The following is a 27650-nucleotide window of genomic DNA, read 5'->3' as shown; positions in this document are numbered from 1 at the left end:
ACCGGCTGTTAAGATTTTGCAATTACACCTTGAGTAGGAATTTCTTCTGGTGAGGAAAACTAAGCCTCAGTTCACTCTCCTGCAGCTCTGCTGGCTCTGCCAGACTTGGGGCCACATCTGCTGTTGGCTCCAGTTTCATACAGCTGGAATAATTTTCTCAGTCTCTGTGGCAATTTATAGACAGAAATTGGAAGTATAGTCCTTCGTTGAATTACTACAGTGTCACAGGAAGGTGACTAGGTTACAGATAGGAAAAAAGGGGAGAATCACATTATAACAATATGTTTTATTGTCGTATAGTTTTGACTCATCCCGGAGGACCATTAGAAGCAGTAGTTCTAGACAGTCTGCTAAGGGACAGGTCCTATTCTAGTCATTGCTGCTCACCCCTTTGTAAACACCCTCCCCATCCATCTGTCTATACCACATCCATGCCACCATACAGTGGTATGGATGTGGCATAGGAAGTGCTGTGGGGCTCTATTTTGCTAGTCATGTGAAACCCTTTTTAGCTTGGGTGCATGTCCTAAGGGGACCCAACTCCTTGCTCTGTGAGGGAGACCACGGGACTCTCGAGGTTGAAATTCTCTGAAGGGCAGGCAGTACTGTTGCCCTGACTGGCCATGCTCCCTGCCCTCTGCCTTGCTGTGTGTCCCTATAGCCACAGGCTCCACGGCTGTTTCTTGCACTATGCGGTGAACTGCAGCCTTCCTGGTGGGAGATGGGACAAGCCCATTGGCTTCTCTAAGGGAACAAATGCAAACCTTGAATGTCATGGGCTGGGGGAGGCCTGAAATTATGTCTGGTTACATTTCGTCTTCTCTGCTGTGCCAGTGACACATGCGATGGCAGTCTATGGAGTTGAAGTGATTTAGCTTGGTGTGAGCTGTGTTCTGCACATTTGTCGCCCATTTTCTCCACTGTTGATGAAACAGTGCTGCCAGTGGTAGTGATTCCTCCATTTGAGAGAATAAAAAAGAAGGCAATAGTCTGGTGTAAAGGTCTTGGCATTTCCCACAGCTTATGACAGCACTGCTGGAATGCAGGGGCTGTGGCTGTAGCTATCCTATTGTGAGCTTACATTTGTTAGCAGCAGGAAATTGGCAGCTGTAATTAGTCTCTGATGTTCTCTGCTAATAAGTGATTTTCTCGTACTTGCAAATATCAGCATCCCTAAGACATAACTGTATTGTTTTGACCTCTTATCTCTTCTCTCTCCTCATTGAGAGGGACCCCAGATGTTCTCCAAGACTGCTTGGAAAAAAACCATCCATCCGTGCTCCTCCCTATTACATCCCTTTCTCCAGTGCTATTTTGCTTTTTCTTTCCCTACCACTGTGTAGGGAAATGGTTCCTGTTAATCCTCATGGAAGAGGACACAGATGCCATCAGGAAGCCCATTTGCTTTAGGAGGAAGAGGACGATGACATCAACAGGAAGAGCTGTGCAGCAGTGCTGCTCTTGCCTCTGAGAGAGGGGGGCCTTGAAAACAATGTCAGCTAGCAGTTTAGGACTGGCCAGCAGGAAATGTATGCACCCTGGTGTTTGCTCTGCAGAGGAAATGATAAGCACTACCTGACCTGACTTGGAGCAGAGATAGCATGGGGAGAAAAAAGGCAGGGGGAGGGGAAGTGGGAAAGCTGTTTTTCTTCATACTGGTTCAGGGCGTGTCTTTCGCAAAATGGAAAACAAAATGAAGAGTGAAATATGGAATATATCAGGAATCCGTTGGGGGGCTTGGAAACCAAGGAACACAATTGCGAAGTGATTAGATTTACTGCTTTAGTAACTGCTTGATATTGGGTCTTTTCCCATTGTTATCACTGAGAATGACCTACAGTTTGATAATCCCTGGCATGCGCATTTATTGAGAGGTGAAGGGAGTGAGAGGCTTGTATCCTCTGTGGAACTGGGAGGATTTTTTTGTGCAGGAAAGACATGGGGACATAGCTACCACTGGGAGCAGAAGGGCCTTGGGAATACAAAGAAAAGTAATGTATAGATGGATATCTTTCCTGACTTGTCCTTACTAGATGAGGGGATAGAAGCCTTCTTGAGAAGTAAGGAGTTACCTTCATGTTGAATATTTTATTCAGTTTCGTTTCTTTTCCTCTTTTACTAGTGTCTTTGAAAGCAACATTGTGCCTCTTGTCATCACTGACCATCTGACAGAATTAATTTCTGTTTCTGATGCCCTTACACCTCTGGCAGGCAGTTGCAGAAGTAAAGTCCCTGCAGCTAGCCTTGGAGAAATTATTCCTTGTCCTCTGGGTGCATCTCAGTAGTTGTGTGCTGACATCCTGAGGTGGAGATGGACAGACACAAACAGCATGGCAGGAAGCATTCTAAACAATCCTAACCCAGCGTCAGACTCTAGAAGGCTGGGAGGCATTGTGACACCATCTGCAAATGTTGTTCTGCCTCCCTTGCTGTCCTTGCTGATTCTCTCATGCTCTGGAGAGCAAGCAAACTGCCCTCTTGCAACATATGTGACCACTGATGTGCCACAAGGCTGGCAGATGGAGCAGTATGCCCTGGTGTTTCTGAAAGAAGCCCTGAATGAGCAGCACCACATCCAGATATTTAAACCAGGCTTCTCAGGAGCTTCTTCTTGAGCTCTTTACCCTCCCTGGTGTATGGAAAGGAAAACAAGATCCTTGTGAACGTGGCTGTAAGAGTACACTTCAGAGTACTGCAGCCTCTCAAGATGAAAAGGTGTAGCCAGTATGACCCATATCCCATGGGCTGCCCTTCTTAACTAAACTGCTGGGTGAAACCAATCCACTGGGACTGGGTCTGAACTTGCTGATGCAGATATCCATGCATGCTTTCCTTGGCTGTGAATACTTCACTCAGCAAAGCCTTCAGCATCAGCAAGCAGGGCAATGCTTCAACAAGCAAGAGCACCAGCATGTCATGACATATCCTCCAGACCTATGACATTGACCTAGCATAACTTTCACATCTTTTGGCTCTGTTAGGCTTTGACTGATGCCTCAATAAAACCCAGCTGTTTCTCTAAGAAGAGTTTCCTGGTAATGCACATGAAACCTCTCTCACACACACACATACATACAGAAACACATATATTTGTATATGTAAAAAATACATATGTGTATGTATGCATACATATATATATAAATAAAAATATATTAATCATTATGTATTATATATATATTATATATATATTTATTTATTTATGTGTAAGGTTATGTATGTATGATCAGGTGCTGCTTCGGACAGAATTTTCTCCATCTTTTTCAGACACAGAAACAGCCCACAGACAATTGTGATTGTATACCCTGGTTACTACTTAGTATGGGTAGAACAGCACCTTGTTTCACCAGAAAGACATCAACCATATGAGTCACACATAGCTTACAGTAATTTCACGAATACAAGCCGCACCAATTTGACTAAGATTTTGCTCCTAAACCGGAAATGCGGCTAATACTCAGGAGCGGCTAATATGTGAATAATTTTCTGACATTTACAACCTCAGAAGTGCCAGCCAGAGTGCGGAGCCAAGCTGCTGCAAAGTCGGCATTTTGCGATTGTTACAAATTGCTACTCTGTTGCACTGCGGGTGGAGCCTGGCTGCCTGCAGGCAGCACAGGGGGCGGGGAGAGAGGTGGGAGAGCTCTTTCCTTCCCTCCTCTGCCGCAGCACGGGGAAGAGACGGGGGGGGTCCCGCGCCGCCATTGCCGCGGCTCTGGGAGGCAGCGGGGGACCTGGGCTGCCACTGCCGCAGCTCTGGGAGGTGGCGGGGGACCCGGGCTGCCCCTGCCGTGGCTCGGGGAGGCGGCGGGGGACCCGGGCCGCCACTGCCACGGCTCGGGGAGGCGGCAGGGGGCTCCGTCCCTGCCTGCCACCACAGGGCAGCGCCAGGCCGTGGTGACCGAGCCCAGTGGCAGCGGCGGCTGGCCCCCAGTGGCCCCACCCAGCGGCAGTGCCGGGCTGAGCTACCTGGCCCCGTCAGCAGCCCCTAGCGGGCCGAGCCTGCACAGCCTTAGCTGAGCCAGTAAACCCCGCCCTGCCGCTGTTCTGTTACTATTTGGCAACTTTGTTGCACATGGGTCCTCGCTGCGAACGACAGAGCGGCTTATATTCAGGTGCGGCTTATTTATGAACAAAGAATGAAATATTTGCCAATACCCAGAGATGTGGCTTATACTCAGTGCGGCTTGTATTCGTGAATTTACTGTAATCCTCTTTAAGTAAAGACTGACCTGTTTTCAGCCTCCTCTGTGCAGGACTGGGGGGAGCATTTCTAGGTGACCTTCCACTGCCAGCAGAAGTCTTAATTCTCCATTCTGTGCTGAAACTCACATCAGCATTTTGTGCTCCTGTGAAGCTGGTGAAAATGCTTCTATTATTTGTATACCTCCTTTGATAGTATTTGCATGTCACAGTAAAAGGTAACAGGGTGTAGAACAAATTGATTTTATTTTCTTTTGTGGAACATACTGATGAGTCCAATGGGATTTTTTTGTATGAGTGTGTTTCTTTGGGTCAGGCCTAGGCAACCTAGCAATGAAAACACTCAGTGTAAATACATGCCCAGCAGCTGAGCAAAGATGGAATGGGTTTGATGCTGCTTGGCTACAAATTATAATGCCTGATTATTGCTAGTGCCTTTGCATGTTTGTTTTCAATCAGATTGACATCCGAAAGCTTTATTTACTTTTTCTCAAAAGTCTGTTTTCATTTGCCTTTCACTTCTCATTTGCAGCCATTATGAGTTTGCATTTAGCATCTTATCTGTCTGCCTGTGATATGTAATGATCCTCAGCGATTTTTCCTGCTGTTTGCCCTAAGTTGTTGATTGTCTGTAAAAGAGCCCATTTGAAATAACCTCTGGAAATTGCTATACTGCTCTTGACTAGAAGAGCCCTAGAGGCAAGATCAATGAGAGGCCTGAGTGAAAGAACATTGCTGCATAACCTAGTGCCAGTCTGCATCAGTCCATCAATATGACAGAGGGCAAAATAAAAAGAAGGGAGAAGATATAAATCAGTCGTGTGGGATTCAACAATGCCATTTTTCTTCCACATGAGAACTTGGTCCAGGACCAGTTTCTTTGTTACTTTGTACCTTGCTACTGAATGATAACCTGGGCCTTCAGTGGTGTGATGGGCCCCTGTTCTCCCTTTCACACCTGAGCTCATTGGCATTGCCATCCTGAGTTAGCTGGCTGGCACAGCTGGATGTGTACGTTAACACTTGGGAGTAGCTGCTATGTATGCTTGTGTGGTAAGTATGGAAGGAGAACCATGAGTGCTGGTGGACCTTCATCCTCTCTTCGCACATTTGAAGAGACAACAGAAATTTCCTGGAAAGACCAGCAGTGAGAACTGCAGAGCAACCGCTTTGCTGCAGCATGGGTTCATGAATAACAATCCAGTTCCTTGCTCCATCCTGTCTCTTCCCCAGCCTTCCAATAGCATTTATTTGGGAATTAGTTGCTTTGTCACCACCATGCCATCACTACAAAAGTGATAAGGATCTGTCTAACAGTGAGAGATCATTACAGAGCAGCACAGAAACTGCAGGCAGATTCCATGTCCTCTAGAGATTGCTGCAGTTTTCAGTGTATGGAGATGGTGTTTGAGAAGGGCACACCACAAAGGGCTTTAAAACTGTTTACAAATGCAGGTATTTTTCGGGTGCACATCAAGACCTAAGCACTCAGAATTTCTTTCTAACAGTCCCAAAAACCTTGTAAAGAGAAACCTGGAATCCCTATTGCCGCATACTAGAGTCCAAATTAAAAAGGACTAAGGGACAAATTAACCCTGACAGACAAGTAGCATTGATCCCCTTGAATTGCTGCTCTCCTGATTCTGGGATCCTAAGAATCCCAGGTAGGAATCTCAAAGTGTCAAAGGAGATTTTGGTTTCTACACCCTTATAGCAGTCAAGAAGCACATGTTAAAGCTTACAAGTTGCCTCCAGAGTAATTTTGTGACTGTAAGAAAATGAGAAGGTCTGCATGAGTTGGCAAGCCCAGGTAAAAGATGGAGACTGCGCTTGTTTTTTAACTTTCTTCTGAAGCTCTTGTAAATGAAAACATGTAGATCAAAATCTGATGAGAGGAAGAAGAAACTTACGGAGTCCATATAATTTTGCTCTTTTGTTGCCAATGGTGAGCATGGTTTACTTTGGTTTTTATGCTTAAGAGGACAGCAGAAGAAGAAAGGAAAGCGTGATACAGAAAATTTGCCATAAGCTTGTTTATTGATCTGGATGAAAGACAGTAGCCTCTCAAGAGACTTCAGATGAAGCCTACATTACTGGCTTTCCATCCCATTACCCAACACTTACCTGGACTCTTCCCTGGCAGGCTGCTTCTCCCCGCTCCCTTGAGCTGCAGCATCAGCATCACCCTTGTCTTGCGCTCCATCAGCTGATGCAGCCTTTGGATTTATTTGTGGTTTTAGTACATGTCACCAGAATCGAGGTCAATGGCAGAATTCCTGTCTTACAGCTTGCTTATCATCACAGTATCTAGGCATTTACTAAGACAGAGGTCAGTTCATTACATGCAGTCTCAAAACTAATCTGATATTTTCTGTACTTACGCCTGAGTCCATTTCCAGACACAGCATAAATTGTCCAGTTACTCCTATCTTCAGAATTATTTATCTCAATTGCTTGTGCTGTGGTAAACAAAATACTGTACAATATCCACCCTAATCTGCTATGGATCAGGGCTGTAGGAGTTGAGTGGTTAGCTGAGGACGTGCACAGCTCATTGACCTGCCATGCAGAACCTGAGCCACTGTTTTCTGAGGTGGTTGCACCACAGTCATAAAAGTTAGGACTGGAGATATCCTGTTCTGTTTTCTGGGGTTTTTTTGGTTTCTTTTTCCAGGAAATTGTCAGCAGGATGTTTTCCTAGCAAAACTATTCTAGTATTTAGTACAACCTCTTTCAAAAGTGTCTGCATGACAGAATTTGCCAGCCGTGCCAAGGTAAAGTCGTATTTCAGAGGGGCACAGTGACTGTCAGGGCTGAGATTCAGCATTCAGTGTCTGCTTTGGCAGTGCTTTCTCTTAGGCTTTCTTTGATGCGTGCTGTCTATGAGCTGGTCAGTTCTGCCATGGGCATTTTCATTCCTGCTTCAAACATCACAGTTGTCAGATCTGCTCTGGAAAAATCATGCGTTCCCACATGTCTTATTTAAATATGTTAGATGTAAGCTGGGTATAATATCAATGGGAAAAAAAAAATCCTTGATGGTGATGCCACTGACTTCACTCAAACTCACAGCTGAGCCTGCAGGTTGTGTTGAAATGTGTGAGCTTGAAATCAGAAGGCCACATCCCAAACAGCACTCAGTGTTTCCATTTCCCATGCAGGCCATTGAGGGTGGTGGCTCACAGCATCTGACAGATTTGAGAACTGTTTTTCCTACATTTTTGCCCACCAAATTACAACCGTGCATAGGATGGTGCTTTCATCACAGGGAATGGCACCTTTGTGACATGGCAGGGGCATTTGTCACAGGAGCAGAGGGGAAAAAATACATGAAGTGCATGACTTACACAGTGAATCAATTGTGTTGTCCATGTGGACAGGATCACCTTGGTGCCAGCCATTCAACCTTTTAAACTATGTTTATGGCAGCTAAGGGGGAAAAGCCAATGTGAATTGTAGCAAGTTGGTTTGTTTTTAAGCCTGTTTGGTGCTGTTTACCTGTCTCATGCTGTTTAAATACAGGGGTGTGTGTGTGTATGGAGTGGCTGTGGCAGCTTAGCCTCAGCTAATAGCCAAATTTAACACTCAAATTTGAGAGTGAGACAGGTTTTGCTTTTTTATTTTTGTTTGGGTTTTTTGTTTGTTTTTTTTCTTTGCTTTGATTCTGTAAAATTAATTTAGTGCTGGTAAAAAGGATGTACAGACATCCTGCATCCCGGACACTGAAGCTCTTTGTCCTTGTAGCATTTATGTCCTGACAGGTCAAAAGAGACCCTCTGCAGGGAGTTTGGATGCTGTGGTCCCTTCCATCCCTGGCTGCTACTGGCAAGGAGACAGTGGAAGGCAAAGGAAGTGCTATGTGGTGGGAAGGTAGGATTTATCCTTAGTTGCCACTGGTTAGGGCTATGCACTGGGAGAAAATCTAGTGTTGTGACTGATGTGTTGCACCAGGGCTCAGGTGAACTGCAGGGAGGAGACACAGTTTGATCTGCTCTCGAATCTGTTTCTCAACCAACCTTATGCCTAGTGAAAATCAGGCAATGTCAGCAAAAAAGAAAAAAAAAGTGAATCAACTTTAAAACTTGTGATTTACAGTAGAAAGTCAGGAAATGCAGAAAAATGTATCAGAGATACTGATGATCAAGTATGTTATTATTTGTACAACATTATTCCTTTCCTGTGATTAGGATGCCAGTATTAGTTTGTTCTGTTTAATTTTTTTTTGTACAAAATAACAACTCTTGCTTAGTACAGACTGAAACACTTTTTAAAAGGAAATATTTCCTATTTTAGTCATTTAAATTGAGACAGGAGACTTTTGACCTTTATTGTCGTGGTATTGACATAGCATGATAGGAAGCATGTGCTACTATTGAAGATAATTGAAGACAATTTAAAAAAATACTGATGTATAACAAAACTAAAATGATGAAATAAAAATGCCTACAACTATTTTTTATGGTGCAGTATTCATCGTGGGGAGAAATAAAAAAAAAAAAAAAAAGCCAAACTATTTCCTGCAAGTCAAAAATCAAAAAGTTGGTGTTCCAGGTGAAATGAAAGGTCTGTATTTATCCTCCCAGTAGATGAACTAAAATTAAAATAAAATTAGAGAGGTAATGAAACCTCCACCATGTGGTAGAAACCAACTACCAAGGAGGCCCTGACTATCTTTGTCACAAGTGCTTATCCTTACAAGGAGTAGTCTGAGAAAGTAACAGAAGGATAAAGTAAAAAATTAAGCCTGCTGCTGTTCACTCTCATTCAGTGCAGTGTACCCTGAACACATGGCCCAGTCCAGGTTAGCTTACTGTCTAACTGGGCAGTATTCACACTGACCAGTTAGGGTGTCTGACTTAGTAACCTCCTCCCTGGGGTCCTTCTGTAGCCCATGGAGACTCAGAGTTTCTTCTGGAAGGAGGCACTGAAAGTCACTGGATATTGCATGCATCTCCCACTGGACCAGCATCTTCCTTGCTCTTTTCTGGCTTTTGTGGGAAGCCAGGAGGCCATCATCCCACTGATCACTGGATGGGGTCACTCCCTCTTTTCCTAGTGACCTCTCCTGCTTGGGCTGCTTAGGAATTTAAATAGGGACATGCTTAAAGATCTGTGCAGATTAGATCCAAAATTCTCAGTCCAGTGCCAGTAGAAGCCTTTGTCAGGCAGGCAAAGAATGGGCTTGCTGGTGGGGAGGTTTGGTGGGTGGTAACACCATGGCTGGGAAGGGACAGGAGAAGGGAGAGCCAGCAGTGCTGGGAGATGGGAATTTCATTGCCTATTGCTGGGTGGATCAGAATGAGGAAGATGTGGTGCCTGACCCAGAGAGAGTAGCAGACACGTGTAAAGGAGGCGGGCATGAACTGTGATCTTGGAAAAGACCCTGGTGAAGGTGCATGTCTGTGTACACTGAACTTGGAGATGACATCCAGTGAGAGTGGAATAAGTTACATTGACTGCCTTTCTGGTTTGTTTTGTCTATGGAAGAGAAGTATTGTCTTTTGTGTGTGGTATGTTTATAACTCAATTTCCCTTCTGACTGATGCCTTGCTCCATGCTCTCTCATCCTCCTCCATCTGGTTTCTGTTGTAGTTTTAAATGAGGACAGTTTGGCTGTCTGGCAGAACAAGCGGGGATCTGTGTGACACCAGCTGCCCTTCCAGCTTCTAAGCCTTCTAACCTTCCAGCACAGTTTTAATTATAGGAGTGTCAAGATTGGACTCCCTCCCCCATCTCCTTTCTGTGCCTGCACATACAGCCACTGCTGCAAATCCCCATCCACATCTGATCTTCCTTTGGGAGAGACCAGTCCTATGATTTATATGCCCTGTAACTCTAATAGAGACCTGTTATAAAGCGCATGCCAGAGCCTGTACTTCCTGCATTCAGGGTTGATCCTAGCCTCAGTTCATCAGCCATGTCTGAAATAATCCTACCATCTCAGAAACTCCTGGAAGTCGGAGAGAGCTGCTCACTACTGTTCTAACCTCACCACCCCCAAAAGCCCAAATGGCTAAGCTTTGTAGGAGATCAGAGCTGCTCAGGAATGGGTCGTGCTCAAAAAAACCCATTTATTGTGCTTCAGTTCCATACAAGTGCTGCATTTAGAGTCTTGATTTGCAGGAAGTTGATGTAGTTCCTTCACCTCCACGGATCTGAGGTTGAAGTCTGTAATTTTCAGTTGCCGGTGAAAAGCGTCCTATGTGGGATTTTTTTTTTTTTTTACATCACAAAACTTCCAGAAATTTGGGCATGACTGACTGTTTCTCTTCCTTTGAGCCAAAGACCTGGTATGGCAGGAAATCTTGTACATGATGAGTGAAGGGCACTGGCAGAGATATGTGAGAAGCCCAGAGTTGGAAAAGCAAGGAAAAATGCAGGGCTGCAGTAAGAGATACTGGCAGAGCTCAGTGCATATTGTCTATTTGCAAGCTATAGGTTGTCTCTGCTGTGGAGTTTTCACCCACTTTTAAAAATGGGTTGAATTTTATACATTTGCTACAGATTGTTCCCCTCAGTCCCCTGTTTTTTGCTTACCAGTCCTCAACAAATGGATCTAGCCTTCTCTTCTTCTTCTGTATAGGGGGTTTGCTTACCAGCCTGAGACCTCTTGACCTAATTTACTCCACGGAAACTTAGAATTCAGCCAAAAAATGGTATGATTGAATAGATCTTACTTTCGAGAGGTCAAATTAGTCACAACAAATATCAGTATCTGCAGTTTTAGCTGGTTTTCTTATTCTTAACACTGAGGTTTAAAAAAGTATCTAATAAAGGATGTTTCATGCATGGACCCCATTTTTTGGCCACCAGGCACCATCATATGAGGCTTGTCTCCGTGAAAGACTGTTGACCTTTAAACAAGTCATGTCATGTGGCTATCTTGATCAATTATGTTTTCTGTTCAATTAATTCTTCTTTTTTTCAGGTTGCATGGAGTTCAATGGTTTCTATTCTTTGACCCAGATAGATCTGAGGTGGACATGGATCTGCCTAACTTTCATTTTTACTAGTTACATGTCATTTATTCTGAGAGCCCTAACAAGAAGGTTAAAGGTTGATTTTCCAGAAATGGAGATGAGGCCTGAAATAATTTGTCTTTCAATTTTAATTTTAATTTTAATTTTAATTTTAATTTTAATTTTTATTTTTATTTTTATTTTTTATTTTTATTTTGTTTTTTTAAATTTTAATTTTATTTTTAGCATTCTCATCATTATATGATCTGAGTTCCCTACTGCAGTTCAAGATAATCAGGACTTACTCAGAGATAGGAAGGTCCTCTTTTTTTGATGTGTCACTTGGACTTTTCTTGGAAGGACATTAAGGAATTTCATACTACTTTTTTTTTTTGCTCTGTCTTCTTCCATACTATTTAGCCCACATAGGAAGTAGGTGTTACATGCATTGAAAGGAATGCTTCCCAGGTTCTTTCCTTTCTGGAAGGCTCTGATGTGCTTTCCCTGCCAAAGTCCTTGAGGAGAGAATACCATAACTCTGTGACTATTGTGGACAAAGCTTTGACTCTGTAGACTTCACCTGTTCTCTTTGCAATTTCATGGTTTCATGAATTTTGTTGTAGGCTTAGGGCCTCTGCAGTGAGCTCCACCCAACCACCTGAGGTTCTTGAAAACCAGCACAAGGGCTTTGAGTGTGACACAGCATGACCAATGTATTCATGTTATGAGTGCCTGCTCAAAAAACACATAAAGTCAATTTTTCCCTGTTGTTTTGGAGCAGCTTCTTTGCCTGAGAAGAATTAGTCTGTTTGGATTGTTCAGGCTTCCAAGTAATCACTGAGACTTTGTATACGCCTGCATTTGGGTTGGCCAAAAGACAAGAGAAGGGACACACAAAAGAGAAGGAACACAGCAAGTTATGCTTATTATTAAAGCTGCCTGTTTCTTCTTTAGTTCCCTCAGCGAGTTAGGAGGCAGAGGGGTAGCACTTCCCTGGCTGACTGGCTGAGTAGCAGTGTGTCACTGAGGTGGGTGCAAGCTTGGAGCCCTTCTCAGTAGAGCCTGTGCCCTGCAGTACTTAGCAGGGACAGGTCTACCCATGAGCTGGCTCTGCCCTCAGTGGCTCCCATGAGAAATAATAAAATAATGAAAATTAATAATATACCAACTGGTTTTGTTCAGGCTATCGTTGGAGTGCTGTCTCTGGATGCTATCTGATGAAGCACATGTTAATATGTCATTACACTCCTGAACTTTGAGCAGAATAACTCAGGGAAGGTCCAGCCAGAGGCATTGTCTCCGCAGTGTCACAAAGATGCAGTAATTGTTATGGCCTGGCTTTCAGTCAAATCTATGGCTTAGCTGGTTCTCCTCCATACAGCTTTTAAAATGTGCTGTGCAGTAGAGTCAGCATTAAAGCAGGCAACTTTTGACTTGTGCATTTACTGACTTTTGCGCCTATGGCTCTGTGAAGCACTTCATTAAATACAGAGTAGTTTCTAGCGCCTAATAAGGAAAGGCTTTCTTACTGTTATTGTTATATCTTGGGTTGTTATAGTACTGGGGACAGGGAGGCTTGATCTGACCAAGAGAATGGGGAGTTCTTATACCTATATAATAGGGAAAAAATAAACATATACTTTGGGTCCAAGTCTGGATGTAAATGTTGTGCTTCAGGCTCCTCTCAGCTTTAAGACTGGTTAAATCTTTGTCTAGTTGTGCTGATGGAGTGACTTTGAAGCCAATGTCAGATTTTGTCAGTGTGCAGATCTAGTCAATATTTGAACTTTATACCCCCTCAGTGGGATTTATGAGCACTAAACTGTGGGTATATAGGCTTATATGGAAGTGTGAATGCTTTTCTGATTTTTATCCAAGCACATGAGACCTCCTGACACAATTCAGCAAGGCTGGAGCACTATACTGGGGAGGGTGGAGGTTCCCAGGACCTCGTCCTTTACCACATGCTTTCAATTAGAATGAAAGAGCTTTTATTTCATTTTGGAAGAAAGAGGAAGAGAGGGAAACCCTACCTTTCTTTTTGCTATGTTACTGTGATGTCAGGGCCAGTCATTGTCACATGTCAATGAGAATTGCATGGCACAACAACAGCATATCCTCACGGCTACTTTGCAGGCGTTGTTTTTTATCTGCCCTGTATTTGTATTTCTCTCATTACTTTACCCTTTCCTGCATCTAGAGAGAACCTCTGCTATTTTTTCATGGAACTGTCTCCTCTGTAATGACTTGTGAGAGCTGTCAGTGTGTATTCAATGGACATTTTGCTTTTCTCTCGTAGTCCCTTACGTACTGAAGAGCTGTGCGGAGTTCATTGAGACTCATGGCATTGTGGATGGGATCTACCGGCTCTCAGGAGTGACATCCAACATACAGAAGCTGAGGTAAGGGAAATGTTTGGGAGTGTCAGAGGGATTCAGGGACATAGTTCAGTACCTGTTTGGTGTTAGTCCCTCCGGTACAGACTGTGGCCAACAGGGCTTCACATTGAAGCAGAAGATAAACTGTCTTTGAAGCTGATAACAGGGGAAGACAGTATTTTAGGGATTAGCCCCAAAATCCCTATATCTCCCTCTGCATCTGTTAGGGGGAAAGGCATGGAGGGTCTCAGCGCAAATGCTCTCTCTCACTTTGGGACTAAGCAATCTCTTTGTATCAGTTTGAGGTCCATTCCTTGTGTTAGAGATAATGAAGACTAACTGAAACCTCAGGGCCTGAACTTGGGACACAATCTGGGCCAGCTGCAGAGACATCTCTGCTTTGCCATTTGTTTTTTCTCTAGATGTAAGCAAGTCATTCATGTGGAGTACTGGACTGCTACAGCTCTTATTCACCCATATTGTTATGTTTCCATGTTGTTTCAGACAAGAGTTTGTTTCTGACCAATGCCCAGATTTGACAAGGGAAGTTTATCTCCAGGACATCCACTGTGTGGGGTCACTCTGCAAGCTGTACTTCAGGGAACTGCCCAACCCTCTCCTCACTTACGAGCTCTACAAGAAATTCACGGTGAGACCCTTGGCTGTTCTTGTTCCTCTCCAGCAGTGTGGATGTGCTGCAGATTCCTCCATGACAGCTGTTTGGGATTCACTGTGGCTTCTGGTCCACCTATCCATATAAACACTTCTCAGTGCTTTTCCCTTCTCATCTTGTGTTGGCTCTCTTTCCCTGTCCTTGTTTCTTTTCACCATTTCATGCTTATTTCTCCCAGTTTGTCTGCTGTTCCCTCCCCTTCATCTTGCTCATTTTTTCACTGCGTTACTTCCCTGCTGCCTCTTTTTCTCCCCACCGTGCACCTCCTCCCAGTACTACTAATTCTATTTCTTTTCCTTATTACTGTCTATTGCTGAGAGTCTTCTAGATCACCTGGGCTTGTGTTCATAATCACAGAGGTGCAGTTTCATCGTCCCTATCCCTCCAACTGTCCCTGACACCTGCACAAACTGATTTCCCAGCCCATGTGTAAAGCATCAACTTTTCTGTCACATTTTTCATATTGTTTGTTGGACTGCAGATGAGGATATTGGTTATGCCAGATACAGAATATCAGGTCCATCATGATCACATTTATAAATACAAATGGCAGAGGAAAGTGACAACTGGCCAAGCAGAAATTTCTAACTGACTGCAGAGGAGCAGATATATAAGACCATGAAGCCTGAATTTTTAAGAGACTTGGCTAATTTCGATGACACATAATATTTTATTAAAAGGTGGCACAGCAAGCTATGCTTGTTATTAAAGCTGCCTGTTTTTTAGCACTCTAAATCTACTTTCAGTTTTTATGATGCCAACAAATTTACATCCCATCATTGAGGCTGAAATCTTGTGTGCTGAAGGTATGCATTTTTTTCAGCTAGAAGAATTCACAAACTTCTCAAGATAACTGGTGTGGGGGATGGAAAGATTGTTTTCACAGTGTTAGAAACATCCATCCTTTGTTAAGAATTTCTGTCATCCTACTCTTTCCCATTTGCTTGGGAGAGGGTGGTGACAGTGATTGCCAAAAATGTCAGATGTCGCAGAGAAGTTCTGCAAAATCAGGTGTTGTTGTCTGAGTTGCCTCTATCCCGAACCAATCACTACCAAGTGACAGTGCTGAGGCACAGGAGGCACTGGGAGAGATACACGGGGTCCTTACAAGGAGATGCTCTCCAAAGACTCCCTGCTCTGGGAAGAGGCATCAGTGCAAGGAGTGCTTGCCGTGCGGCAAAGCCAGATGGGACTAATGAAGCAGGAACTTGCTGTAAGAAGTCAGAGAGATGTTAGAGACATGACTCTGCTGAGGATCATGGGGTGGGGAGTAGAGTGGCTTGCTGTGCTTCTTGACAGATGCGCAGTAATGTTGCCAAATTTTGAGTAAGATTGGTCTTTGTTTCAAGGTGATGTAGAGCCAAATCTTCAAGGAAAATCCTGAGCAGATTTGAAATGTTGACCTGCAGCCTCAGGATAAAAGGATTCTGACTATATGGAGTAGGATTACTGGAGACAGTCAGGAAGAATAAGATCTTGAAAATACAGGGTATCATTCAGCCTTTCACTATAACTGGTGAATCTCATTCTTGTTGGAACTATTTGGCTGGTGTCTTCCTGGCTATCACTACTGATTTATCAAAGAAAAAGTACTCTGAAGGAAACATTAAGATTTAGATGGAAACTTTTTTTAGGAAAGAATATTTTCTGAAAAGTGAAGTTTTGGGCTTGCAGATTTTCAGTAGATACATTTGGCAAATAGCTTTATTCAAAAACAAAAGGGAAAACATTTCAGTAATGAGTGTTTCTTTTACAAGTACATTCTAAAGGAAATGTTTCAACATTACATCAATACATCAAACTTACATAAAATGTCTTTCAGAAAAGGGTTAAATAGTTCCAAATTTAAATTATAATTTCTGTAACTAATGTTTGGGTGCAATGCTTTTGGTCAACCTTGAACAGTTGTTTTCTAAAATCTTATGCCAGCTTCCCAAAATGTTATGACTTTGGGTTGACCAAAAAGGTTTCTTTTTTTTAATCTCTGGCTTTTCAGTTTTTCCACTTAACCACAAAATCCATTATTCATGTAAGCCTGCTCAGTAGGGATTTATAATTGGTAACCCGGCTGACAGGAAGCACAGTCAGATACCAGGAGGAAAGAAAGAAACAAGACCAATTCCTCAAGGAGCAAGAAAACTCACTGGGAAGGTGTGTGTGCATGGGGTGTCTGAACAGGGAGCAGCAGCAGCTGTACCTCAGCAGACAAGTGCTGGTAGGAATAAAGAACACATGCTAATCCCAGCCTGACTGAGCCAGAGCTGTCTCTGAGTTGGGATAGGCTGCGCTATGAGTCACCATGGTGATTCAGACATTTCTGCCTAAGGAAAATCACATTCTTAATGATTAGGGAGGGGTTGGCCTTTTGGTCATCACTGTGTCAAGTTCTCAGTTGCAACATCCCAGTCATGACCTCTCTGGCTATATTTTTTTTTGCCACTTATTGCCATCTTGTATCCTAGTAATGGATGTTTGTTTCTCAGGACAGAGAAGTTGACTCTGCTTGGCTTGTTCTAGACTGGGTATAGAGGGACCAAGCACTTCCTCAGAGCAAATCAGCTCTAGGAGGCCAAGCTTACCTTCTCTCTCTAGACTTCATTACACTTGTTAACCAGGGTTCATGAGCTGTGCACTCCCAGAATCACTAGAGGAGTTGAAAAAAAATCTTAAATGGCATAAATTCATACTGTGATGAACAGACATACTATAATCGAAAATATTGGTTCTTCCTTGAATTCTGCATTCTGCTGCTGTAATCTGCAGTTTTGAAGGGCTCCTCAGATTTCAAAAGCACAGCTCACATGGGTCAGACGTGGCTTGGAGGACTGAATGGGTCAGGACCTCAGAGAAGCTGGTATTTGCTTGCTGTCTAATTATCTTTGGAACCTGGAAGGTTGAATATGTGTATTAAAATGTGCAGCAGGGAAGAAAATATTGTGCACAATCTAATTTAAATCTAATGTTTTAGGTACACCAGTTAAAGTGTTTATTTTCCTTAGTCTCCATCTTTGGACAAGGACACAAGATTACAAGAGCTCTTTTATTTTGGATTTCTGCGGTCCTTTTTTTGGTTTGTTTTTTGTGGGGTTTTTGTTTGTTTGTTTGTTTTCTGTTTTGTTTTGGGGTTTTTTTAGGTTTTTTTTGGGGGGTGGGGGGGTGGGGGGGCTGTAGCTATGTGTAAAATCACTAGAAGGAGTTAACCTGCCTCTAATTTGGGCAAACTAAATACATGTGCATCTCATATATACCTAACTAGTGAGCTCACTTGTTTTGATCTTCATCACTTCTCTGGCCTGGAACTGGAAACTGTCAATATTTGGTTAGCTGATGGTTGTAGAGAAGAACTGATCTGCAAGAAAAAGGGCAGTGACAAAATCAGCAGTGGTAGTATCATCAGGTGGATGCTGTAGTGACTGCTGCAAGAAGATGCTTCCCTAGTGGTGGCTGGTAATTTCAGGTTCACGATGTTTAAGCGATAGTTGGCTTGTGAAGGGTTGTTTCCTTCCTTTCCTTCCCTGGCAGTGCTGACATCTCTCCAGAGGCAAAGCTTGCACTGACAGTGTGGGTCGCAGCATCTTCCTTTGAACTCTCTCCAAACTCCAGAGGTAGTTGGGTGGGTTAGAAGAGGGTTCCCAGACAGTCATACTCTGTTTGGACTGCCTGGTGGCTTGTCCTCCCACAGCACAAATATTGAAAGGGAATAGCTGGTCAGATGAATACCAATGCAGTGAATTCCTAGGAATGCTGACAAAAGCTTCTCAAGGCTCTCTGAGCTCTTGGTCTGTAGAGATTTGTTCAAGACTGAGGTATATAATCTTGATTCTGTCTAACTCTGAGTATAAGAATTTATTAATCTGCTGGACAGGGATTCTGCTAAGACTTCTTCCATCATGAAAGATGCAAACCCACACAAACAATCCCCTCAGCTATGTTCTTATGACAGTCAAAATATTGCTTATTTTGAATATGGAACAAGGTGCTCTTATAACACAGAGCTTTAAAAACATATTTTATTTTTAACAGGTTATTTTGGGGGGTGTCATGGCTTTTTGCTTTTTCATTATTTTCATTTCTCTGTTTCTTCTCTTTTTCTACTTCACCTATCATTGCCCAAGTTAAAAAAAGGGAAAACAACCAAAAAAATACCCCAGGAAAAGAAAAGCAAAACAAACCAACACAAGCCAATAAAACCCCTGTAATTTGTAATTGAAGGTCTAAGTCCTTGAATGCCCCTTCTCCCATAAATACTGGCCACCATATCTGGGCATGGTGTACTGAAACATGGAATAACAGTGCAGGAAATCTCTTCTGTGCTGGGGGACACACAAGAAACTTCTTCCAATAGCTTTGTATGGTAACAAGAGAGCATTCCCTTTGAGACAGGGTGTCTCATGTGACCCTTCTTATCCCTCTTCCTTTCCTCCTGAGTCCATTGCCAGGGTGTACAGTGTACTCTTTCCTTGTATCCCTGCAGGAAGCAGTGTCACGCTTCCCTGAGGATGAGCAGCTGGCACGAATTCAAAATGTCATCCAGGAGCTCCCACCATCACATTACAGGTAAGACTATGTCCACAGAGGTGCTGAGGATCAGCATGGTGGCTGCACTCTCATCAGGGAATATGCCTGAAATAGCTCTGAGATTAATTTCCAGAAATCAGTTTCCAAAGGCTGACTCACCATTTCCAAATCTGGCAACAATTTATCCAATTTATTTAGATATCATTGAACAAACCTTTGTTAGAGTCAGAACAAGGTCTCCCTGCTTCAGTCTTACCATCCTCCTTCCCCAAGTATGACTGCTGTGGCAGACTTGGACGGTGTCCTGAGTGTAGTAAGGAGAAGATGATCTGCTGGAGGTGCTTGAACTAGAGCTAAGAGCTCAGCCTTGGCAGCATCCCATTCCCTCTTCCACTCATCTCCTGTCATCTTTGCTCCCATCATGCTAAGGATAGTTGGGTTAATGCCCCACCTTCGGCCACCCCAGAGCCCAGCTGCTCAGGTATTCACTGCCATCCCATGTAAATGCCCCATGGGCTCTGTTGTGCCATTTGCAGACATTTGAGGGAGGAGACTGGGCTGGCTCTGAGCCTTGCTGTCCCAGCAAGCAGACACTGTTAATGACACATTTTTCTTTCTTTGTGTGAAACCACTGCAGAACATTGGAATACCTGATCAAGCACCTGACTCACCTGGCCTCCTTCAGCAACATGACCAACATGCACACCAGAAACCTGGCCTTGGTGTGGGCTCCAAATCTCCTCAGGTACAGTAGAGATTCCTCTAATCCAGAACACCATGCAGAGTTCCAAGGGGAGCGGCAGCATCTGAGTCTGATGACTCATCACCTGAGGGAAATGCAAAAAATAGGGAAAAGCTGAACAGCTAAAGGGAAGAGCATAGCAGAACAAACAGCTTTTTTCCTAGGTTGAATAATCTAACGTTTCACTGCCAGTGTCCAAGGAAGCTTGTGGGTTTGTGTGTTTCTTATTTTAAAAAGTTGTTATTTTGCAAGTTGAGCATAGATTTAGAAATGAGGACTTAACTCAATTACTTGGGAATGCGAATGACATTTTTATTGGTGATGGTGCTTCTGCAGCAGGGCAGCGAGAGACAGCAAGGATCAGAAAAGAGAGAAACAGGGCAATAATATTACAGACCTGTTCCCAGATCTCCTTGTACAAAATGGCAGCCAGTGTCAGATCTCAAGACCACCAGCTAGTTTTTCATGTTTGTTATGCCTGGCACTCTGCTGTGAAGAAGCCTGGATTAGGCTGGATTAGACTGCAGACAGGGTTTGGCTGCTATGTTGTAGAGCTAAGCAGAACAAGGAAAAATAGCATCTGGGGGAAAAAAAAAACAAACCAAAAAACCTTTATATCTTGTCAAAATTCCCTTTCCATCCATCCAATACCCATGGATTTAGAGGAATGAACTATGCAGGGAGAGTCCAGGACTGGAGCTGGTGAGGGGAGGAGGAGGGGAGGGGTGCAGGAGAGGGATGATGGCAAAGCCATCTGGGTAGCCCTGGGCTGGCAGAGGACGTTTGCTAAAGAGGTACAGGCCTGAAAAGCATGCTCTAAAGAGTTGTCTCATCCTTCTGAATGCCAAAAATGGCAGAGCAGGTTCTGAAAATGAATCAAATGTTGGCTTCTGTTCTTGTAAAAAAAAAAAAAAGAGGTCAGTTTTTCCTGTGCAATCTTCATAAGTACAAGTCCCCAGGGAGGAAAAGAAAGGAGAAAGCAATGCAACTGCAGTATCCTTACAGGATTATCTTCTTGGCAATGCCCCAAGCTGTTATCTAATGCACCAATCATTAACTTTATAAAGGATCCATTGCCCAAAGATAATTTCTTCAGCAACACATTGGCAAGATAAGGAATGTTTCTTTGCTTAGAGCAAGATTGAGAATGTGGGAACACAGAGGGGCAGAAAAGAGACTATTGGGCACATGGCAAAGTATTGAAGAAATTGGCATGAGGGAAGACCTGGGCAGGGTGTAAGGGATTTCACTGAGAGGTGATTGAAGCACTGAGTAGGGATCTAGAAGCAGCACTTGAAGACTCCTGTGTTGTCTTTCAGGCCTTGCCTTGAAATAGCTAAAATAGGAAAAAAGGAGAAGAATGGAACTTGACAGTCACAGTTTTACATGCTAAAGAATGTAAAAGCCAAATGGGGAAAATAACACATTCAGGAAAGGAAGTAGCAGAGGTGGCAAAGAAAACAGAGAAAATAATTTTTAAAAGAGTGAAAAGACAAAGAGAGGGTGAGGGCCTGTGAGGGAAGGAGAGGAAGAAGTACAGCAAGAGTGGGGAAATCATCCCTGTTGCTTTGTTTGCAGGAAGAAATCTGGTCTGTCTTTGCCAGGGGCTGTGTGTGGCAGCGCTCACTGCTGGTACCCCTCTTTCCTCATGCAGGTCAAAGGAGATTGAGGCAGTCGGCTGCAATGGGGATGCAGCTTTCCTGGAGGTGCGAGTGCAGCAACTGGTGATCGAGTTCATCCTGAACCATGTGGATCAGATCTTCAACAAAAACAGGAAAGCCAGTTCTCCAGAGAACATTGGTAGCAACCTCACAGAGCCACTTACCATGTCACTTGCTATGTAGTTCAGCTCTCCCTTCAACTATTACTACAAGCACAGTAACCCTTGCTATCACCACAAACTTCCCCAAAGACCCCTTGAGCCCAGTATCTCATTTCTCTTGTCTTCTTCATCCCTATCTTCAACATTTTCTTTTTGAATACTAGCCTCCTTTAGTGTCTTCTCAGGTTGCCTTATGTCTCATCTTTTACATGATCTCATGTGGCTTAACCCTTTCCACAAAAGACCACCAGACTGATTCTCAGTCTTGGTCTAAGCTTTCTCTATAAGTCCATCAGCCACAATCTCAGCTCTTCTCTCAGATTCCCCCAGTTACAAATCCTCATTACAATACCTGCCCAGCAGCCAGCATTTCCACCCAAGTCAGAGGTCACACTTCCAGGCACTCTGGGAAAAAAAATTAATCCTGTGCTCCAAAAACTTATATCTTGTTCCTGAGGACATTTTATAAAAGAGATTTTTTTTTTCCTGGGACATCAATAGTTTTCAGAGATGCTGATTTTGCTGTTCAGTGATGTTGGCAAACACTGAGAAGTGAGAAGGCATGGATCCACAGTGACCTCACATAGTTGCAGAAATAAGCACTTTCCCATATTATGCACTTGAAAGACTTCTGATACCTTCAGCACTCAGGCAGTATCTACCTTTGCAGCCCTGTGTCAGCTTATTCTGCCCATCCTTACCTTAACATGGCTTTGCCACTGCCCCCATAAACAGACACTCTCAGTTCCCTGGGCTATCAGTGACACTGCTTTCTGTGGCCCTGAAATGGATTAGAAAGTTAAGGTAATGCTGGTTTTTAGAACGATCACCTGTCCTAAAAATAGACAAGGAGAAAGATGTGGAAGTGAGAGAAAGAACTGAGCACCAAATTTGGATCAGGGCCTGAACTGCTTCAAAATCAGGGGTGAATGTGGGCAGAATGGAGAAAGGGAGTGAGGGAAGAGTAAAGGGAATGTGTGAATCCTGGTGGTTTTCAGAGACACCTCCTTCACACAGAAGCATCTGCAGCAGAGGAAGCAAATCCACACAACACAGCCTTTGGCAAGCATGGCCCCTGCTGGGAATATACTCAGATTGATAAGGTTGCTGGGGAGCTGAAAGGCTTATCTGTCAAAAAACCTTTCTCCCTGCATGTGCCACTTCTTTCACCCCTCCACAGGAGATGTTCCAGTCAAATAAAGTCCTGAAGCTCTTGCTCTCATCTCTCCTCACCCCAGGCTGGAATGTATTTTCTTGTTTTTTAGAGAGTGCATCAGTTGTGAAAAGTTTGACCCTCCCCTCAGCCTCCCTGCCAATGAAACTGGTGAGCCTAGAAGAAGCCCAGGCACGGAGTCTGTCTGCATCCCATCCTGCTCGGAAGGAGAGGAGAGAGAATAGCTTGCCTGAGATTGTGCCTGTAATTGGGTCCCTCTTCCACACAGTTGTTGACCTTCCTGACAGCAAGTAAGTGCCACGAGGAGTTTAAAGCACATAAAAAAAAAAAAGTGCAGGCTCCCCAGTGTGATTGGGAATGATACCTCCCCACACGCACTCATATGAATCTTGTGCCACTATCCAAAGTAAATTCATGGTCCTCTAAAGAGGCAGAGCTACTCCTGAGAAGTATTGCAGGTGCTGAGTTCATAGCTTCACTAATTCTCATCTCCAACAGGGCAGAACATCACAGACCTCCTGCAGGACAAATGAATTGTCTTTGCATCCTTGTGCCAACTCAGAAGTTGGCTAAACATGGGATGAGCATGGAACAGGTTGGGGCACAGCTCATCTATGAGTTTCACTTGCTGTTGGCTGGTTCAGGGCACACCTGATGCCATTGACCTGCTCCAGATTCTTCATTCTCCAGATTCCTCTGCAATTACAACCAAGAAGGAAGGCTTATTTTCACTCCCAGCATGAAGAGATATTTACATAGGGGCACCTATGCCAGCTATGTTTATGCCAGGAGAAGAGTGATTTCAGCTGAGGTTGCTGCAGTTGTTGGCACAGCTGCCCACAATAAGTATTTATCTATTGGTCTATCTAACTGTTTATATATAGCCACTCTACTGCCTGGTTCTGATAGATTATAGCCTCTGCAACAGGAGACTCATTAATCTACTGACCCAGAAAGCAACTGGAAAAAAAAATTATTGGCACGTGATATAGTAAAACAAAAAAGACTCATCTAACAGAATACTGGCAAGAGGATAACCAGCTTAAGACAAAAGGATGTTTGTCCTTCTAGAGTGCCTTCTGCTTTTTCATTTGAAGAGAAAAAACCTATCCCCAAGATGGGATCAGTGCCCTTTGTAGGACTGATTTGTGCTTTTCTGTGGACTCATCAGAAAGAAAAGCAGAAGTATGGGGATAGAAAGCCCAATATAGACAGCAAGACAGGAAGATAAGAGAATTCTTGCTCTGAAGGAGGGGAAATGGAAGTAGGAGTCAGAATGAGTATGAAGGAAGTGAAACAGAATGTCCTGAAGAAATTGCATTAGGACAAGCAGCTTCTTTCTACAAAGGCTGGGATTTCCAAAGAGACATAGGGAACTGGTGTCCCACTTCCTCTGACAGTTACGAGAAATTGATTTATTTCCCTTAAACCTCCTCCTGCTTGGTTAGTATGTTATACTTGCATATGAGTATATAACACCTGTGATTAAATAAATGTTGGCCTGAGAAGCATTATTAGTTAGTTTGCATTAAGGAATCCTTTTAATTTTTTCATAAGGTGTGGTCTTTAAAGCATAACTTTGTGCACTGAGAAATGATATCAATTCCATCAGTTCCCTGGAATTTATAATACATTGTGTCATTAAAACCAGTTTAAAAGGCAATTTTACTTTGCTTTATTGCAGAATAGCCTGAGCCTTCTCTCCTTTCTGGAGACAAGCATGGTTGATTGCTCAATCACTGTTACTGTAGCATGATACCAGAGCTAACTATGTGAAGGCTTGGATGTCTTTCCATCCATGAAATAGTTAAATCAGTAGTACAGATAAATAACTTATAGCGTGATTGCTTCCTATGTAGCCAACAAGAATTGGTTGTATACCTATGCCTTGCATGCTTTAGAGTTAAAAGAGGAGTGAGAAGAAAAAAAAAAGTGAAGTGTTGAGGGGAGACAGCTCAGAGGCCTTTGAAAGGGCCTTTGGAGGGTATTGAAATGGTAGAATCTCTAAGATTTGGTGACTACCTGAGCTTTTTTCCTTCCAGGAGGAAATTATCCACGAAGTCCAAGAAATGGAAGTCAATATTTAATTTGGGCCGCTCTGGCTCAGAATCAAAGTCTAAACTGAGTCGGAATGGGAGTGTCTTTGTAAGGGCACAGAAGCTATCTGGTAAGAGCACTTTTCAACTGAATGCTTCACTCTGAAGCTTTCTCTTGTGTTGTTGGTAGCACGGAACAATCTGTATCCACTTGCCACTAATGCCATAGACTTGAGACACTCTAATCGGGTCATGCTTGTTGCCTGGTTTCGTGCACATCTCATTTTCCTTTGATGGGAAGAAACACCCTTCCACGAGAATTTGACAGACAGCTACAATAAATATTGCACTTTGGTACCTGATACATGGGCTCCTGTTGTCCAGCTGTCAAGAAAAATGCTAGGTAAGGTTTGGATTAATCCACTATTCAGCCCAGCCAGGACAGCCATTTCAAGAAAGGGAATGAAATCTTGCGATTTCAATGAGGATTATTTGGGCAAGCTTTGGTCCATTTCCCTGCACTTGTTCTCATCCCATTCACTTTTAGTGTTTTCACTTGGCTTTGGAATTCTCAATTTTCTTTTTTTTTAGCCTTTCATTTCCTTAATGTCTTCTCCTCACTCTTTGTTTACCTTTCTTCCCTGATGTCAGGATTTTAATTGGATTAAATTTGTGAAGTTTGGGTCCTCTTCACTGCATCTTGGTCCATTTGGCTGTAGTCACTCCATTTTCACATTTTCTGTTTTTTTTTCCATTGCATTTTATTTGATCATATCTCTTTTCCAGAGAGTTTGTTAGACTTTGCTGTCTGATTTCAAGATTCCATTCTCTTTCCTGAAAGGGAATTTTGTTCCCTTTCTCTGTCTCCTAAGGCTACATGACACTGGGTGGATGGCTGTCCTTCTAGGCTGTCTTTGCACTAAAGGACATTAAAGAACCAATTGCATTCAGTGCCTTTGTGAAAAGCAAGCCCCAGGGGTGCATTCAGCTCTGGCTCTCAGCACTTTGAGGGAAGCCATTGCTTTTGCAGAATTTACAAGAGAGAAGTTGTGTTTTCTCCTGGCTGTAATCCCAATTTCTAACCTCTCCTGTGCTGCAATCTCTTAAACACTCTGCTTCCTAGAAAATCACAGGGCAGTGCCAGTTCCCACTGTTGAAAAATGATGACTCAAGCTCTAAAAATAATGAACTTCACTTAAAAGTAATCACATTTTTAAAAAGAAAGAGTGGCTTTTAAATTTAAATTCGTAAATAAATGTTTTGGGTTTATATGTTCTAGATTTTTTAGTACCTCAAAGGAATTTATTTTCAATAGGGAGATGAAGGTGGATTTTTCTTTATATTATCTCATTACTCCAGGAGCTGGTGTTTGGAGAACCACTGCCTAACATTTCAAAACTTCTAATAAAATAGTTAATATTGGCAACATTAGCTACCACCACATATAAGAGATGCTGTACTTGGGTCAGAAATGAGTGTGAAGCCAAATGCTGGATCCAGTTCTTTTTTGGATCCCTGCCTTCCCCATGTTTTGCATGTACAGGTGGCCTCACACAGTGTGCCTATGACAGACTTCAAAATAGCTCTCTGTCCTATTTTGATCACGGGATCACTTCTCACCTTCATAAGGAATACTCTGTCTCAAAATAGTGCTAACCCAAGGAGGCCCAGGAATGATGGCAGCCCCAGAGATCATGGCTGAGCCTTGTTGCAAGGACAGTACTGAGTGACAGGGTGCTGGACATTTTCACCCGCAGGACACACAAATGCACAGCCGTGAACAGAGTTTTCAGCACTGCAGCAGTGCTTTTCAGAAGCCACACTTTTGTGCTGTTGTGTTACATTTTTCAGTGCTCTCTGCTTAAAGGCTAATGGGAGGGAACAGACAAAGTTGCTGCTGAAACTTAGCACATGCTTTAGCACTGCTTGAGTCTGTGCACACAAATCTGTGACTTAGACAGCTCCCCAGCTAGAATTCTGTTCCTCCTGGAAAGTAGAAACAGTGCTCAAGACATCACATCTTATGAACATAAAAAGTAGCCAGGACTCCATATAAATGTAAAAAGTAGCTGGAGTTTCTCCTCTGCTCACACGAGAGTCGGAGACAGAAGCCTCAATTATATAAACAAATGAAGTCCAACAAGCCAGCTGACTTTCTGCTTACCTACTTTGTGCAGCTCTGTAAACAGAAAACTTTACTCTCGGACATTTTCCAGATCTCCATGGAAGCTTTTTGGGCTGCAGAGACTAACTTGTCTTCCTTGCCAGCTACATTTCCCTACCTCCCTTCCTTTTTCAGAGCAGTAACAGTTACAAGCTTCTAAAACCTCTCACAAACAGAGCTGTAGAGTGTATAGTAAAAATGACAGCTTTTTTCTGGACAAGCAAGTCCAGTGAGGATGACCAGCAAAATAGGTTGCTTACTGCCCTCAGAAATTTCCCGGAGTTCCTGCTGGAGGCAGGACATGCTCACGTCAGCAAAAGAGCCATGAGTGCAATGTAAAAATAACCCAACATTTGCTATCAGGAATGAGACGTGAGAAGGCATTTATGTCAGTTTAGTTAAAAAGTCCCCCACAACCAATAGCCCAACTAAGTTAGACAGGAGAGTGGCACATGACAGTGTTGGGGATGCTTAATTGCTTCAGAGTGGAGGTGGTATTGACTGGCTGGGTTAAGTATAGCTCTCCAAATAGCCAACAGGTGCAAAGCTGTTGTTAGCTCTAGCAGATCTCCAGCTGTGTGGACAAGTGTTATGGGTGATAAGCCGTTTGGTGTACACACATGGGGGAATGCTTGGAAATGGAAAATGTCTGCCTGGCATGCCTGTCTATATGTATGCAGCCTTTGATATTTATGGGCTGAAGCCTGCAAAGCCACAGGATCTGATACCTGCTTCTAAACTTTTTCTCCATAGAAAAAGCAACTGTTCGGCCTGCAAAGAGCATGGACTCATTGTGTTCCCTGCCAGTGGAAGGTGAGACATCCATAGCCTGCCTGTAAGGGGAAGGATTGCAGCTCTGCATTTTCAGCAGCAGGGACATGGAATGGTTTGGGTTGAAGGGGACTTTAGAAATCTCCTAGTTCCAACACCCGTGCCGTAGGCAGGGGCATCTTCCACTACACCAGCCCTTGAACACTTCCAGGG

The 27650-nt window shown here is 43.4% G+C and overlaps 1 protein-coding gene across 3 annotated transcripts in view; it reads left to right on the top strand.

The window, feature by feature from the left end:
- Positions 1 to 27650, top strand: part of ARHGAP31 (Rho GTPase activating protein 31) — a 101171-nt gene that overhangs the window by 62530 nt on the left and 10991 nt on the right. For 2 of the 3 annotated variants that reach the window (XM_033053188.2, XM_033053186.2), the window contains exons 2-9: positions 13459 to 13561; positions 14042 to 14186; positions 18685 to 18767; positions 19366 to 19473; positions 21125 to 21270; positions 22558 to 22756; positions 24509 to 24633; positions 27420 to 27479. In XM_033053188.2, coding sequence (XP_032909079.1) covers positions 13459 to 13561; positions 14042 to 14186; positions 18685 to 18767; positions 19366 to 19473; positions 21125 to 21270; positions 22558 to 22756; positions 24509 to 24633; positions 27420 to 27479 — 969 coding nt within the window. Of the gene's footprint in view, positions 1 to 7857; positions 8071 to 13458; positions 13562 to 14041; positions 14187 to 18684; positions 18768 to 19365; positions 19474 to 21124; positions 21271 to 22557; positions 22757 to 24508; positions 24634 to 27419; positions 27480 to 27650 lie in introns of those variants that run through there. The other variant, XM_033053187.2, reaches the window with a different exon arrangement.

This window comes from Catharus ustulatus, chromosome 2 (genome assembly GCF_009819885.2).
Source record: "Catharus ustulatus isolate bCatUst1 chromosome 2, bCatUst1.pri.v2, whole genome shotgun sequence".
Lineage (NCBI taxonomy): Eukaryota > Metazoa > Chordata > Aves > Passeriformes > Turdidae > Catharus > Catharus ustulatus.
This window is presented reverse-complemented; position numbering and strand designations above follow the sequence as displayed.